Source organism: Gopherus flavomarginatus, chromosome 4, assembly GCF_025201925.1.
Source record: "Gopherus flavomarginatus isolate rGopFla2 chromosome 4, rGopFla2.mat.asm, whole genome shotgun sequence".
NCBI lineage: Eukaryota > Metazoa > Chordata > Testudines > Testudinidae > Gopherus > Gopherus flavomarginatus.
Window position 1 is genome coordinate 130,698,145 of NC_066620.1, and position 16,532 is coordinate 130,714,676.

Sequence of the window (16,532 nt, forward strand, 5' to 3'; positions counted from 1 at the left end):
CAAGGAAAAGGAAAGAGGGAGGGCAAATGGAGTGAGGCTGAGGTCAAGAGACTGGAGGGGAAGGAAGAAACAGCCAATTAGCACAGAGACTATCCAGAGTAAAACTCCAGAAAGCAGTCTCATGACCTCAATGGTGTCCAACTGTGTCTACTGCAGTTGCTTCTGTGTCGGTTGCCAGCAGAGACTTTGATTAGCTCTGCCCAGGAGTTTCTTCACAGACTTCCTGTGGGATTCTGGGCAAATCACTTAGGCCCAGATCATCAAAGATATTTAGGTGCCTAACTCCTATTGAAATCAATGGAAGCTTGGTGCCTCAATACCTTTGAGGATCTGGGCCTTACTCGCTCTATGTTTCAGTTTTCCTATCTGGGAAATGGGCATAGTACTCATCTAACTCACAGGTATGTTGTGAGGTTAAATCCATTGATGCTTGTAAAGCACTGTGAGATGTTCTGAAAGAAGGTGTTACATGAGTGCAAAGCTGCTATTGTTATTCATATTGGAGTAGCACCTGGAGGCACTAAAAAATCTTAATAGTACTCCGCACTGATCCTGCATGCTGTTGCATACAGGCAGACACCTGCACCTACACAGAGCAATGGTGAAGTGAATGGGGCTGTACAAGTGCAGAGGTCCACCCACATGGAGAAGTTTGCAGTATTAGGACCTTTGCTTAAGAGAGGAAGCAACAGGTGGGTGATGCAAACAAATACTAGTGACAGGGAAGGGAATGTAAATTGAATTCAACTGGTACAAAAACAGTGTTATGCAGTGGGGAATTGGGCTTTTAGTTTCCTTTCTAATTGCAGTGAAGAATCTGACAGAGGTCATCCCTCAGCTCCTGGATAAACTGCGTACAGTAGACCAAAAGTTGCCAGCAAACAACATTTCTGCCAGCATTCAACGGATCAGGGAGCTAATTGCTCAGACTAGGAGTGTAGCAGGCAAGGTAAAACACTTGGATCAGACATTCGGTTACGAGTGATAATGATCAAATGCATCTTACTAACAACTCCATTTCCCTGGGCTAGATTCCAGGTCTGAACCTTAATGTTATGTTATCTCTCTCTAACAACTGGATGAGCACAGTACACTAGTAGCAATTAAAATCTTTACAGTTGATACAGGCAAATAATTAACATGGTATTCATGGCAGAATGTAATAAATATGATGGTAATATTAATTAGCCAATTTGATAATGATGGTCACTGCAGCAGAATCATTTAAAGCTAAAATGGTATTTACTATTAGTTTATTATTCAATTGCCAACATTAATTACAAGCAGCAGCAACTGTGATCTCTTCAGTAACAATCATTGTGAGTTCACAATATTTCTTTTTGTTAAAAAAGGCCTTTTTCACGTAAGAAAATCTGTACTATACTAACACCATGGTGACATTAATTGCAACAGCAAAAATGTAGAGATTTTTCTGTCAAACATTTTATAACAACAGTTGCTGAAAATGAAAATGATATATTCAGTTGTATATGGATGAATTCTGAGAAGTCAGTATAAGAATACATCTGTGCAGTGTTGGAATATTCTGGCTGTAATGGTGTACCAGGTTTTTGTGACATCCTGCTGGAAGCATCACTGCTCTGCTTCACCCTGCCCCAGGAAACAGTTCTCTGAGTGGAAAAGAGCAGCAAGTATTAGACCAGCCATTAGACCAGGACCAGCCATTTGTGGAACCATTGAGATCTGGTCCTCCAGCAGCTAAAAGGGCTGGACACCAGCAACAGCCAATCAAGGCACAGCTCCAAAAAAGGAGCTGCCTGCTAGCAAAGCAATTCCTGGCAGTGAAGTGAGGAGGGACTCTCCCTAGGCCACAGCCAAAGGAACCAGGCCAGGCCAGGACCCATTTCTGACCACAATCAAGGAAACGTGTGCATGAGGAACCCTGTTGGTTTAATTCTGGAGAAGGAATTAAGCCTCAGAAGGATAAGAAACCATTTGATTTATCATTGGCCCTGAAGGGCAAGGATCTTCTATTTGAGTTTGTTGTACCCCAGAAAGGGGTTTGAACTGTGTGACCTGGCCACAGGACCAAGCCACAAAAGACCCACAGAGTCTGACTGATAGCCTGCACGAGGGTGCAGGGAGCTGAAGGAAATGACAGTATTGTACCCGGACACGGGGGGCACTCAAAGAAGTAAGTGCAACCCACCATAAACATGGTACTAGAAGTGGGATGCGAGACCTCCTCAGTTCCCTCAGTCAGGAACTACAATATTTGACTTTTTCCTTAAATATGTTTTAGTTTTAAAACATTCAGTTCTTCAAAATGTAAAAACATTGCTTTAAATATGTTTAAAGATATCTTAAAATGAATGCTCTTGGCCTGACTAACCTCTCATTTATACCACATTTACACTAGTATAACTCCATTGACTTCAGTGGAGTAACTCCTGATTTAAACCAGAGAAAGTGAGAGGAGAATTAGGTCTATTTCTGAAGCAAAGAAATAAATGATTGGGAAAGAATTTTTTAAAATATGCAAGAAGTTTGTGGTGTATCGAATAATATTATAGTCCTGATTCAACAAGACACTGAAGCATGTGCTTAAGTCCCATTGAAGCCCAGTTAAAGTTAATTATGTGTATTGTTGAATAGGGGCTTCAATGAAAGTAAAGACAAAACTGGCACCATTTCATTAGTATGTTTCCCTTTATCTTTTTACAGTGTGTTTCATTGATTTGAGTTGTTAAGAACATACAATCAATGCTAATTCCATGCTTGTCATTATTAGTCAAGGAAGCCGTTAAGGGAGTATGTTTGCAAATTTCCCCATAGCAGAGTCTCAGAACAGAACGTCTCTAACTTTGTATGTTTGCCACTTCAGGTTCAAGTCTCTATGAAGTTTGAAGGCCGATCAGCAGTAGAAGTTAATCCAAAGACGAGCCTAGATGATTTAAAGGCTTTTACCTCCATGAGCTTGTATATGAAACTTCAGAAAGACCACCCACAGCTGGCAGCATCTCCAGATAGATTTGTTCTGTACCTTGGAAACAAAAATGTAAGAGAATAATCTAATTAATTTTATTTTGAAAAAAAAAAAAAGACAGAAGTGAAAATAAGTATGTGGATTTTTCAGCAACATTTCTCTATTTCCTACCATCAGGGATTTCCACAGTAATATTTTACTGATGCTGGTCATTGGTTAGTACGGTTACCAAATGACCCAATTTTATAGAGACAGTCCCAATTTTTTGGATCTTTTTCTTATATAGGCTCCTATTACCCCCAACCTCCATCCCGATTTTTCACATTTGCTGTCTGGTCACCCTATTGGTTAGTGACATGCAGTGAACTATCCTTGCAATTTTTCCCTCTCTCCAATAAAGTATTCTGTCCACGTAGCAAATTGCATTGCCTGGTGTACTGAGATACAGAGGCTGGCTGCAAACTACACTTGCCATCCACACTCAACTGGTATTGAACTGCTCTGAAGCAATTACTTCTCTCTGCCAGGCTGTGGGTCACACGTAATCAACACAGTACTGCTGACAATGTAGATTTCAAGTCTTGCAGTTCAAAGGTCTTAGAGATAAGAGTGCTTCTTTGCCTGTGGCATGTGCTACTGCTACTGAATACCCTCCTCATCTCTACTTTTGAACACTTGAACACTTGTTATCAAAAAGTGTTGTGAAGCAACTGTGTTAAATTTTTACTGTTAAAGAAAAACAAAAAAGACACATCTTACAAACTATGTGCAATCTGGGCCAACTGCTAGTTTGGAAAGGTGAAGTCAAGGGCTTTTCTCTTTGACTTTTTTTTTTTTTAAAGGAATTTCTGTGTACAGTGCATGCAAATTAAGAAATTCCCTGCTGAGAGCAGATCTGATTATGTACATCATATCTATGTCCTTGGACAAGCCTTTGTTGCCACTTCCTATATTGATACTGCCTAGTAAACAATAGGCACATGCAAGAGCATGTGATAGATTTCAGTCAGAAAAAGTCTTAGAAATATTTAACCTGGCAATTACTTCATCCAAAATGGATTTGAAACCATATCTTTTGGAACAGTTTTGTCCCATGCCGTGCCATCTACTGAAACAATATAATTAGTTGAAGGTGTGCTTTAGTTTATTAGCTATACATAAATATTCCCTTTTGTCTAAAACTGTCTAACATTTATTAGCTTTTTTGGATTACGAGTGAATCAAGTAGTCCTGACATCCCAACTTGTTGGTGTTTTAGGCAAAAGATTATATGGGTCTTGCGATCAAGAATGACAACCTGGTGTATATTTATAATCTGGGAGGTCGAGATGTGGAGATACCACTGGACTCCAAGCCAGTCAGCTCTTGGCCTGCTTACTTCAGTATCGTCAAAGTTGAGAGGTAAAGTGTTTATGTGGAGCTGCTCTATTTCTTATGTGATCGGTTTGGTTTGACAGGTTTCAGAATAGCAGTCATGTTAGTCTGTATCCGCAAAAAGAGCAGGAGTACTTGTGGCACCTTAGAGACTAACAAATGTATTTCAGCATGAGCTTTCGTGAGCTACAGCTCACTTCTTTGAATCACGTCCGAAGAAGTGAGCTGTAGCTCCTGAAAGCTCCTGCTGAAATACATTTGTTAGTCTCTAAAGTGCCACAAGAACTCCTGTTCTTTTTGCAGTTTGGTTTGAGAATTTCACAAGTGACCAAGTAAAACTCACCAGTTAACTATCTAAGGCCTTGTCTACATTGCCACTTTACAGCACTGCAACTTTCTCACTCAGTAGTGTGAAAAAATACAGCACTGAGCGCTGCAAGTTTCGGTGCTGTAAAATGCAGTGTAGCTAGTGCACCAACACTGGGAGCCGTGCTCCCAGCACTGGTAGCTACTCCCCTCATGGAGGTGGGTTTTTTATAGCTCTTCCAGCACTGGTGCCACAACTACACAGACACGTTAAAACGTTGCCACAGCAGTACATTAATGTTGCTAGTGAAGACATGCCCTAACATTATCTTATGGGATGATGACAAGGCTGGTTAGCGAGGTCTTTAGCAAACTGATGAGATAGCCAGCCCTGCCAATCTTGTTCAGAATTCCATGGGAATAGGGATCCCTTGAAAAACTACAATATCATGAGTTAAGAACCCTTTTTTGATTATTTTCACTCCAGTATGGCATGTGTCACATTTGATGTTCTAAACACAGTAAAAGTTTTTAAAACAATTGCAGAAGAAAAAAGACAATGCTCACCTCAGGCCAACAGTGACTTTAAAAAGACTTTCTTTCTTTGGTTGGACAAAAAGGCAGTCTGGAAATGTATAAGGGCTGTCAAGCAATTAAAAAAATAATTGTGTGATTAATTGCGCTATTAGACAGTAATAGAATACCATTTATTTAAATATTTTTCCACATTTTCAAATATATTTATTTCAGTTACAACACAGAATACAAAGTGTACAGTGCTCACTTTATATTTATTTTTTATTATAAATAGTTGCACTGTAAAAAAGCAAAAGAAATAGTATTTTTCAATTTACCTAATACAAGTTCTGTGGTGCAATCTCTTTATCATGAAAGTTGAATTTACAAATTTAAAATTATGTACAAAAACAGCCTGCATTCAAAAAATAAAACAATGTAAAATTTTAGAACCTCCAAGTCCACTCAGTCCTACTTCTTGTTCAGCCAATTGCTAAGACAAACAAGTTTGTTTTCATTTATGGGAGATAATGCTGCCCACTTCTTTATTACAATGTCACCTGAAAGTGAGAACAAGTGTTCTCACGGCACTGTTGTAGCCAGTGTCGCAAAATATATACATGCCAGATGCACTAAAGATTCATATGTCCCTTGATGCTTCAACCACCATTCCAGAAGACATGCATCCATGTTGATGACAGATTCTGCTCAATAACAATCCAAAGCAGTGCAGACCGACGCATGTTCATTTTCATCATCTGCATCAGATGCCACCAGCAGAAGGTTGATTTTCTTTTTTGGTGGTTTGAGTTCTGTGGTTTCTGCATCAGAGTGTTGCTCTCGTAAGACTTCTGAAAGCGTGCTCCACATCTCATCCCTCTCAGATGTTGGAAGGCACTTCAGATTCTTAAACCTTGGATTGAGTGCTGTAGCTATCTTGAGAAATTTAACATTGGTATCTCCTTTGCATTTTGTCAAATTTGCAGTGAAAGTGTTCTTAAAATGAGCAACAAGTGCAGGGTCATCATCCAAGACTGCTATAACATTAAATATATGGCAAAATGCAGGTAAAACAGAGGAGGAGACATACAATTCTCCCTCAAGGAGTTCAGTCACAAATTTAATTACGTATCAGAGGGGTAGCCGTGTTAGTCTGGATCTGTAAAAGCAGCAAAGAGTTCTGTGGCACCTTATAGACTAACAGACATTTTGGAGCATGAGCTTTCGTGGGCGAATACCCACTTCATCAGATGCATGTAGTGGAAATTTCCAGGGGCAGGTATATATATGCAGGCAAGCTAGAGATAATGAGGTAGCTCAATCAGGGAGGATGAGGCCCTGTTCTAGCAGTTGAGGTGTGAAAACCAAGGGAGGAGAAACTGGTTCTGTAATTGGCAAGCCATTCACAGTCTTTGTTTAATCCTGAGCTGATGGTGTCAAATTTGCAGATGAACTGAAGCTCAGCAGTTTCTCTTTGAAGTCTGGTCCTGAAGTTTTTTTGCTGCAGGATGGCCACCTTAAGGTCTGCTCTAGTGTGGCCAGGGAGGTTGAGGTGTTCTCCTACAGGTTTTTGTATATTGCCATTCCTAATATCTGATTTGTGTCCGTTTATCCTTTTCCGTAGCGACTGTTCAGTTTGGCCGATGTACATAGCAGAGGGGCATTGCTGGCATATGATGGCGTATATTACATCGGTGGATGTGCAGGTGAATGAACCGGTGATGGTGTGGCTGATCTGGTTAGGTCCTGTGATGGTGTCGCTGGTGTAGATATGTGGGCAGAGTTGGCATCGAGGTTTGTTGCATGGATTGGTTCCTGAGCTAGAGTTACTATGGTGCGGTGTGCAGTTACTGGTGAGAATATGTTTCAGGTTGGCAGGTTGTCTGTGGGCGAGGACTGGCCTGCCACCCAAGGTCTGTGAAAGTGTGGGATCATTGTCCAGGATGGGTTGTAGATCCCTGATGATGCGTTGGAGAGGTTTTAGCTAGGGACTGTATGTGATGGCCAGTGGAGTCCTGTTGGTTTCTTTCTTGGGTTCATTTTGCAGTAGGAGGCTTCTGGGTACAGGTCTGGCTCTGTTGATCTGTTTCCTTGTTTCCTCATGCGGGTATTGTAGTTTTGAGAATGCTTGTTGGAGATTTTGTAGGTGTTGGTCTCTGTCTGAGGGGTTAGAGCAGATGCGGTTGTACCTCAGTACTTGGCTGTAGACAATGGATCGTGTGATGTGCCCGGGATAGAAGCTGGAGGCATGAAGGTAGGCATAGCGGTCGGTAGGTTTTCGGTATAGGGTGGTGGTAATGTGACCATCACATCATCACCAGTTTATTCACCTGCACGTCCACCAATGTAATATATGCCATCATATGCCAGCAATACCCCTCTGCTATCTACATTGGCCAAACTGGACAGTCACTATGGAAAAGGATAAACAGACACAAATCAGATATTAGGAATGGCAATATACAAAAACCTGTAGGAGAACACTTCAACCTCCCTGGCCACACTAGAGCAGACCTTAAGGTGGCCATCCTGCAGCAAAAAAACTTCAGGACCAGACTTCAAAGAGAAACTGCTGAGCTTCAGTTCATCTGCAAATTTGACACCATCAGCTCAACAAAGACTGTGAATGGCTTGCCAATTACAGAACCAGTTTCTCCTCCCTTGGTTTTCACACCTCAACTGCTAGAACAGGGCCTCATCCTCCCTGAATGAACTACCTCATTATCTCTAGCTTGCCTGCATATATATACCTGCCCCTGGAAATTTCCACTACATGCATCTGATGAAGTGGGTATTCACCCACGAAAGCTCATGCTCCAAAATGTCTGTTAGTCTATAAGGTGCCACAGGACTCTTTGCTGCTTTTACAAATTTAATTAACACATTATTTTTTTTAATGAGCATCATCAGCATGGAAGCATGTCCTCTGGAACAATGGCCAGCATGAAGAGGCATATGAATCTTTCGCCCATCTGGCACGTAAATATCTTGCAACACAACCTACAACAGTGCCATGCAAATGCCTGTTCTCACTTTCAGGTGACATTGTAATTAAGAAGTGGGCAGCATTATCTCCCATAAACGTGAACAAACTTTTTTCTCTTAGCAATTGGCTGAACAAAAAGTAGGACTGAGTGGACTTGTAGACTCTAAAGTTTTACATTGTTTTATTTTGAGTGCGGTTATGTAACAAAAAAATACATTTGTAAGTTGCATTTTCATGATAAAGAGATTGCACTACAGTACTTGTATGAGGTGAATTGAAAAATACTGTGTCTTTTATCATTTTTACAGTGCAAATATTTGTAATAAAAAATATAAAGTGAGCACTGTACACTTTGTATTCTGTGTTGTAATTGAAACAGATATATTTGAAAATGTAAAAAAATCAAAAATATTTAATAAATTTCAATTTGTATTCTATTGTTTAACAGTGTGATTAATCGTGATTAATTTTTTTATTAATTGTATGTGTTAACTAATATTAATCGACAGCTCTTATACACACACACACACCTTTTTTAGGAAAGGTGAAAAAAAGCTAGAAAACAGAAATGTCTCCTCCATAGTTAACGTCTTTTCTCCATTTCTTCCTGATCCTACACGTGACCCAAATATTTGTCCCAAGAGCTCCAGAAAAAACAATTGGGCCTGAATCTGTTCTCCACCATTTTTCCACTAGTGCAACTTCAAGGGAGCTATTCATTGGCACAAGCCTAAGAGTCTAATCCTGCTTCTGTTGGAGTCAGTAAAAATTCCACTGACTCCAAGAGGGCAGGCTCAAGTAGTAAGTGGAAAGAGAATCCATTCCAATCTCTGTAATTTCTCTTTTTGGTCCCAGCCGGAACACCAGATGGGTGATGCTTTTCTGGTGGGGAAAATACTTACATTAAACTACCAAAAAAACTTTGTTTAAATTATCTTGTCCTGTTTCTTATATCTAACCATCAAGCTAAAGGTATGACTATGCTGCCCTCTTTTTCTCCAAATTCCTTCAACAGGGTGGGAAAGCATGGCAAAATATTTCTAACTGTGCCAAGCCCTAGCAGCACAGCTGAAGAAAAATTCATCAAAAAAGGAGAGGTCCCTGGTGCTGACTCCCTTTTGGATTTGGAGCCCAGAAATACTGTCTTCTATGTTGGTGGAGTGCCTTCAAATTTTAAGGTAGATTGAATAACTCTTCTGTATATATTGAAACTTAAATAAATCAAACCCATGCTGGGACTTCCTTTACAAACTTGTCATTAATGGAAAGGTTTGGTTACCGGAAACATCCTTATTAAGTCACATACCACATTATGATTCTTGAACAAGTTCCCTGGAATCTGCAGCACTGACCAAGGCTAATGCTACCATCTACATAGAATGTCCTCCAGTGAGAAGCTGATCAGATTGATCTTGGCTACAGTAAAATGTTTTTGACATGTAATTAGAGAAAAAAATGCATAGTTCTTGTTCTAGATGGACACATAGTAGCCCAACTGAACAATGTGTGCTTTCTGCTATACTCCGTCAACACTGGGTGCCAAGTCTGGCATAGAAACTTCCCTGTATGATGGCTGTTTGATGGCCTATTTAAAATACGATAGTGGTCTCAAAGTAGGCACCCTATAAAATTCATGGTGAAGACATCCATACGTTCCTAATATTAGCCGTAAATGGTTTGCTACTTCTGTGAAAATTAGTTGGAAAAACCATTTTTTAAACATCAAACTCTTAAAGATTTTAATCAGTAAGTATCTATTCAAGGATATAAATCTGTGCACCAGAGATCGCTCAGCAGAGTTACTAAATCCTAATGAGGACCTAATATGACTGTGGAAAAAGCCAACTGATATGCCAATTAATGCTGGTTGTAACAGGCAGATAATGTGCTGAAGAAACGTTTGCTGCTGCTATGCCTATTCTACAGCGTAGAACTTTTTTAATAGTGGAAGACTGCTGCATTAATTCTGCCAACTTTACTTTCATTTTGTTTTTACATCACTTGATTTTATTTCTTTCACTAACAAAGCAATTTAGATTCAATTTGCAGTGATCATTGTTGAGTTACTTAAAATAATCTCTGCTGAACTTTAGCTACTGGCAAAGATAAATTCTATGAATATGAGAGAATTTCCTAGAGTTCACATGCTCTTTTTTTTCTTTCTTGTGGTATGAAATGGCCTTTAAACCACAATGAAACGTAAATGAAATAAACACAAAATATTGGGGGAAATTTCCATTTAAATTGTTATGAAATGTTGTTCTTTGGATATGAGAGAGACAAGGTGGGTGATATAATATCTTTTATTGGACCAACTTATGTTGGTGAAAGAGACAAGCTTTCAAGTTACACAGAGCTCTTCTTCAGGACTTTGGATAATAAATTGTGTAATCTGACTAAGATAGATCTAGGATTAGTCATAAAATCATTATAGTATCACATAGCACGAAGATCCAGTCTACCCTAAAATCTAACTCCTTCTTTTGCCCCTTGTCTTTAAAAATTATGGTGGAAGTTCTCGTTTGTAGTAGTCCTATCTAAGCATTTGATCTCTTTATCAGTTATTCATTACTCCTTTGTAGAACACAGCATAACTGCCTGTCTCCATGCTTGGACACACCACTTCCCATATCTGGCTAACTTGCTTTCAGAGAGGTGTTAACAGGCCTTTTTACCTGGAATGGTCCCTTGAAATGTGTGTTAACTACTTATGCTAAACAATTTGTTCCACCTTGTATTTAGCTGTGACGCTCTGAGTAGGTTTCTCAGACCTGAAGAAGAGCTCTGTGTAAGCTGGAAAGCTTGTCTCTCTCATCAACAGATGTTGGTCCAATAAAAGATTATACCTCAGCCATCTTGTCTCTAAAGTTTATTCTACACTAGCACTTTTGTTGGCAAAACTTTTGTCAGTCGGGGTGTGTAAAAACACACCCCGACATAAGTTTCACTGTCAAAAGTGCCGGTGTGGACAGTGTGGACAACAGCTACCACTGTTCATTGGGGGTGGTTTAATTATGCTGGCAGGAGAGCACTCACCTGCCAGCACAGAGTAGCTACACAGGAGACCATATGGCTGTGCTGCTGTAAGGTCTGTAGTGTAGACATAGCCTAACGCTAAGAGCTTCAAAACAAAAATGATCTCAGGAACAAATGAATTTGGCATCCCTGAATAAAATACATATGCTGACTTTACCCTTTTGCCTTTGTTTCCTTCTCTGCATAGCTCCCTCCCAGTCTGAACCTGCCTGGCTTCATTGGCTGCTTGGAACTGGCCACCTTGAATGATGATATAATCAGTTTATACAATTTCAAGCACATCTACAATATAAACACCACCGCATCGCCACCTTGTGCCAGGTAGAGAAAAATTCAATTGTCAGAATGAAGTCCTTTGATAGCTCTCAATGTTTGCAGAACCGAATGGCTACTTTATTTCCTTCCTTTTAGAGAAGAATCTCAGGATAATATTAACTTGACCTTTCCTGAATAAATCTCACTACTTCAAACTGTGGTTCAGACCAACTGGCTTGATCTGTCCTACAATTGTACATTTTCTTTGTTATTTTCCATCTCAACAAATTGTCTCAAATGGCTTATTCACTCCTCTGACACAGAACCATTAGTGCCATATGCTCCTGAACTATTCGGTAAAAAAAATTCCTCTTTTTAAGCCCTTTGCAGCGAGAATGAGAAATGTTCCACTTATAGAGAAACTGTACAATTCATTTATCATAAATATTTATGGGAAGTTTCTTCATTCAGTAGTCAGGAACTATAGTTTTGTGTTGCATTTTGATGTATAGCTATATGATCAGAGAGGAAGAAACTCTAGTATTGTTGGAAATAAATGCAGGTTTTAATAAATCTGAAGAGAACAACTAGAGTATAGGATTTTTTTCCCAAATCTCTCACAGAGAGAAGGTACTTTGAGTGAAAAGCCCTGTTCACCATATCTCTGTAACAGTGTATGAAGGGTACATTGCTTGCATAATTGAGGACCCAATCCATCATCAGTTAAAGTACATGTTGGATTTCCATTGAATTCTATGGGAGTTGGATAACCCTTAAAAAGAATACCTCCGCCTATAATCAGGAAGGTTTGTGGCCCTAACACCTGTCCAATAATGAGCCTCCAAACTTTCCAGTTTCCGACATATAACTATAAAAAACTGGGCATGTTTAGACTTGAGAAAAGAAAACTGAAGGGTGGAATCCCAGAACACCCATGAGAAGGGCTGTTATAAAGAGGACAGTGATCAATTGTTCTCCAGGTCCACTGAAGGCAGGAATAGGTTTCCAAGGGAGGTTGTGGAATTCCCATCCCTGGAAATTTTTAAGAAGAGGTTACACAAACATTTTTCAGGGATAGTCAAGATTTATTTGGTCCTGTATCAGTGCAAGGGCTGGGTAAGATGACCTCTCAACATCCCTTCCATGCCTACATATCTATGACTCTGTACCACAAAACCAATACATGACCTTATGATAAGGGAGACTATCAAAGCCCTAAATAATTTTTCAGGGAAAATTCTGACAGCAGTGTAAAAAAAAAAAAAAGTAAGACGCCTAAAGTCTTCATCCCTCCCAGGGATAAATAAAAGTTTAAGATGACTATTCCAAGAAAGTGTTGTAAACTCTGACACCCAAATGTTAACTCCCCGGATCTGCAGTGCAGGGTCATAATACTAAGAATGCTCTGAGGTGGTCTCTAATTCTTGCTTGCGTCTGTGTTCTTTTCCATGCTAGAAATAAGCTGGCCTTCACTCAGAGCCGAGCTGTGAGCTATTTCTTTGATGGCTCTGGCTATGGTTTGGTGAGGAACATTGAGAGAAGAGGAAAGTTCAGCCAGGTGACTCGTTTTGACATAGAAGTTCGAACACCAACAGACAATGGGCTTATTCTCCTGATGGTTAATGGAGTGAGTATAAAATTCTGTTCTCACACTGTCCCCTGTTTCTCTTCTGCCTATTCTGCACAGTTACTATGCAATACCCCAAATGTTGATGATTTATATTTCATTTTAGAAGAGAAAGTTCCCTTCTGCACACATATCATGAGGAACCTGAAGTACTGGGTACAAAGCCCCCCGTATTCTCTGATTTACTCTCACTGGCCCTAATTCTGCTCCCACAGTGGCATAATGAGCACTTCAGTGGCGTTACAGTAACATGAAACTACTTAAAGTGAGAATATAATCAGGCCCAGTATTTTTACTTTTATTTAAATGTGAATGCACTGTCTGTGCTATCAGATGTGACTATATAGTAGTTAACATGAAGTTCTATACATTTGTCTCCTGGTAGATAGATGGCTGAACTCTATTATACAGTGCAATAGGCAAGGTGGGTGGGGTAATATCTTTCATTGAACCAGTACAGTTAGTTACTGTTGTAACTTGGAATTAGAGACTATCGAAAACCAAAATGGTGGATCCAAGCATCCCCAAATTTTCAGAAGTTTAAGATTGTCCCCTACCTCTATAATGGTCTGAACAAAAAACCCACATCCAAACATCTTCAAGCTTTACAATATTTTGAATATAAACTCAGACTTGTGTCTTGAGGCATCTCTTCCTCAAATTTACAAGCCCAGTCTGGATTAAAATAATTTAGAAATTCAAAAGAAAATAATTTATTGTGTAGATATGACACTAAAATATCAAGAAAGTAGAACAGTTCACCTGTAGAACAGAACCATAATGGCTAACAGACCTTAAGAAAGAAGTGACATCAAGGATAGAAAGGCATCCACAGCATTTACTAAACCCAACATCGTATGGAAATCAAAGAAACACAGCACCAGAACAAAATAGATGCATTTTAATTCAAACAACATTTCAGAGCTAATATATGGCTGTGAAAGCTGGAGGTCTACCAAAATGTTAGTGAGAAAAGTAGATGCTTTACAAAATAAGTGCCTACAAAAGGTTCTGAGTATTGGTTGGAAAAATTTTATCACCAATGAAGAGGTCTGAGAAATCACCAACCAGCAACTCGTTTCCACTAGAATCAGAAGGAAGTGCTGGACATATTTGGGACATGTATTCCAGATGCCAACACACAGACTTCCACGAAGCTGTCAAGTGGAAACCAGACAGTGTGAGGAAACAAGGGCACCTAAGAGAAACCCTAAGAAGAACTCTTAGCTGAGAGGGTAAAACAGGTTATCTCAACACAATAGAACAGTTGCAAGCAGCAGCAAATGACAGAAAGAAATGGAAGATTCCACCCTGTGTGCCAATATTGGCTCAGAAGGATGTAAAAATGTATGTTGATACATTATGTGCACAGACTTCACTGCAATGAATTCATTTCATTCTAATTAAAACGCTTACTTGGTAGTGTTTGCCGTCAGGGATACTTAGAGAGGAGATTTCTGCAGTGCAGATTGCTCTACAGCATTTGAACACCACCAGTAACCTCAGCTCTGCTTTAAGCAGCAGTTGCTACACAAAAACTCTTCTGTAGTAGACCAGTAATTAGTTTTTTCTGAGCAGAAATTCCCAAAATTGTGTCTGAATTGTACTGTATATACTTTGTAATTGTGTACTCTGTGATAGAAACTATAGTCGTGATGGACATTTTTGGTTGGATTGTACAAAACCAGCTACCACTGTTGTGTTCTATGTGGACAGCTCATAAATATGCAAAAATAAGTAATTCTTTTTACTTTATTTACAAGTTTAGCCTGTTCCTTTTGTAGTGTTTTTTAAGGTTTAATGTTCTTAATGTTAGAAAAATATAAAAATAAACATCTGGCCAGATCCCCAGCTGTTGTAAATGGGTCCACTGTACTTCCTTACATTTATATATGGTTTATCAATCTAATTCTATGCCACAGAACTTGAAATCAAGGATGACTTGATTTCCTAGTCTTCCTGTGTCCTGCTGTTTCTCTCTCCCCTAAGTGCTTCCCATTTTTTCCCCTGAAAAATTCACTACCTTAAAGATTTCTTTGAGTGCTGCCCTGCTTCCAAAGTTTTGTATGCAGTATCAGTGTCGCTGTGTTGATCCCAGGACATTAGGGAGACAGGGTGAGTGAGGTAATATCTTTTACTGGATCAACTTCTGCTGGTGAGAGAAACAAGCTTTCAAGTTACTCTGTATAAGCTCGAAAGCTTGTCTCTCTCACCAACAGAAGTTGGTCCAGTAAAAGATATTACCTCACCCACCTTGTCACTATAAAGTTTTGGTTATCCAGCCATAGAATAGAATCCATAGCATGTGGCATAGGTGACCAATGACACAGCCTGAAAACCTAATTCAGGATACTGAATAAGTATATATTTCAAACAGTAGTTCACCAAAATTCCAAATCAATACTATTTATCAAACAATTTATGAATAAAAAAAATCCAGGAAAATTATGATAATTTTGCAAATAAGTAAAAGGCCATTTTCAATGAATAAATTGTTCATAATGAATAGTTCAACCATCTCTAATAATCTAATATATCCAGCTCTATATTGCTTGCATAAGAATGATGTCTATATACTTTCCTTTAATGCTGTTTGTTTTGTACAGAGTATGTTTTTCAGTCTAGTGATGCAGAATGGATTCCTGTATCTGCGCTATGACTTTGGCTTCAGCACTACCCCTGTGCTTCTTGAAGATTCAATGAAGAAGGCTCAGATAAATGATGCAAAATTCCATGAGGTAAAACTGGTGTGAAAGTATTTTTATTTAGCTAGCCACACCAAGAATAATAAAGCTTCTCTTATAATTAAAGAACCAAAAAATGATGGGTCAGATTTTATGATACCAAATATGTCCGTTTTGCTATGAAGTGGCAAGGAACATTGGGCAGAAAAAAGGTACTAATACTAAAAAGTATTAAAAGTCAGAATAAAACTATATATCCAGAGGAAAACACTTCATAAATATTGTTCTCTACAACCACAAATATGTGTGTCACTATTTTAACTCAATCAGTTTTAGCAGCTATTGTATTACAAAGTGTTGAACTCCCATTTCGGTAAAAAAGGAATTACTCAAATGAAATTCAGTATTGATGTTGGAACTATAGACACTTATTTAGGCAGTTCAGCAACTCAAAAACTGACAGTCTACCTGCATTAGAGGTACTAGAGAATTTGCTTCAAGTCATCATAGCTGTGACAATGACAGTAATAAATCTGAACTGTAAGGGCATGATTCTTCTCTTAGTTACGTGATGCAAATTAGGAGTCTGATTTCTGATATCAGTGAAGTTACAGTGGTATTTAACTTGTGTGTCAGCAGAACTAAGCCCTAAGTTTCAACAATAAAAGCAGATTTAAAGACATATATCCAAATTCTCTACTCAAGTCAATGGAAGTGCTCCATTTACTCCAGTATAGAATTTGGCCTGTGATAATTTTTTACAAGCAAATGAAAGAAGGATTTGGTTTGTTTTTGGCCATT

General features: G+C 39.0%; 1 protein-coding gene across 1 annotated transcript in view; it reads left to right on the forward strand.

Annotated features, from left to right (window-relative positions):
* LAMA4 (laminin subunit alpha 4) overlaps window positions 1-16,532 on the forward strand; it is a 132,008-nt gene that overhangs the window by 89,402 nt on the left and 26,074 nt on the right. The window contains exons 18-24 of the mRNA XM_050949407.1: window positions 810-949; window positions 2,846-3,019; window positions 4,206-4,348; window positions 9,145-9,307; window positions 11,353-11,486; window positions 12,876-13,047; window positions 15,654-15,785. Coding sequence (XP_050805364.1) covers window positions 810-949; window positions 2,846-3,019; window positions 4,206-4,348; window positions 9,145-9,307; window positions 11,353-11,486; window positions 12,876-13,047; window positions 15,654-15,785 — 1,058 coding nt within the window. The remainder of the gene's footprint in view (window positions 1-809; window positions 950-2,845; window positions 3,020-4,205; window positions 4,349-9,144; window positions 9,308-11,352; window positions 11,487-12,875; window positions 13,048-15,653; window positions 15,786-16,532) is intronic.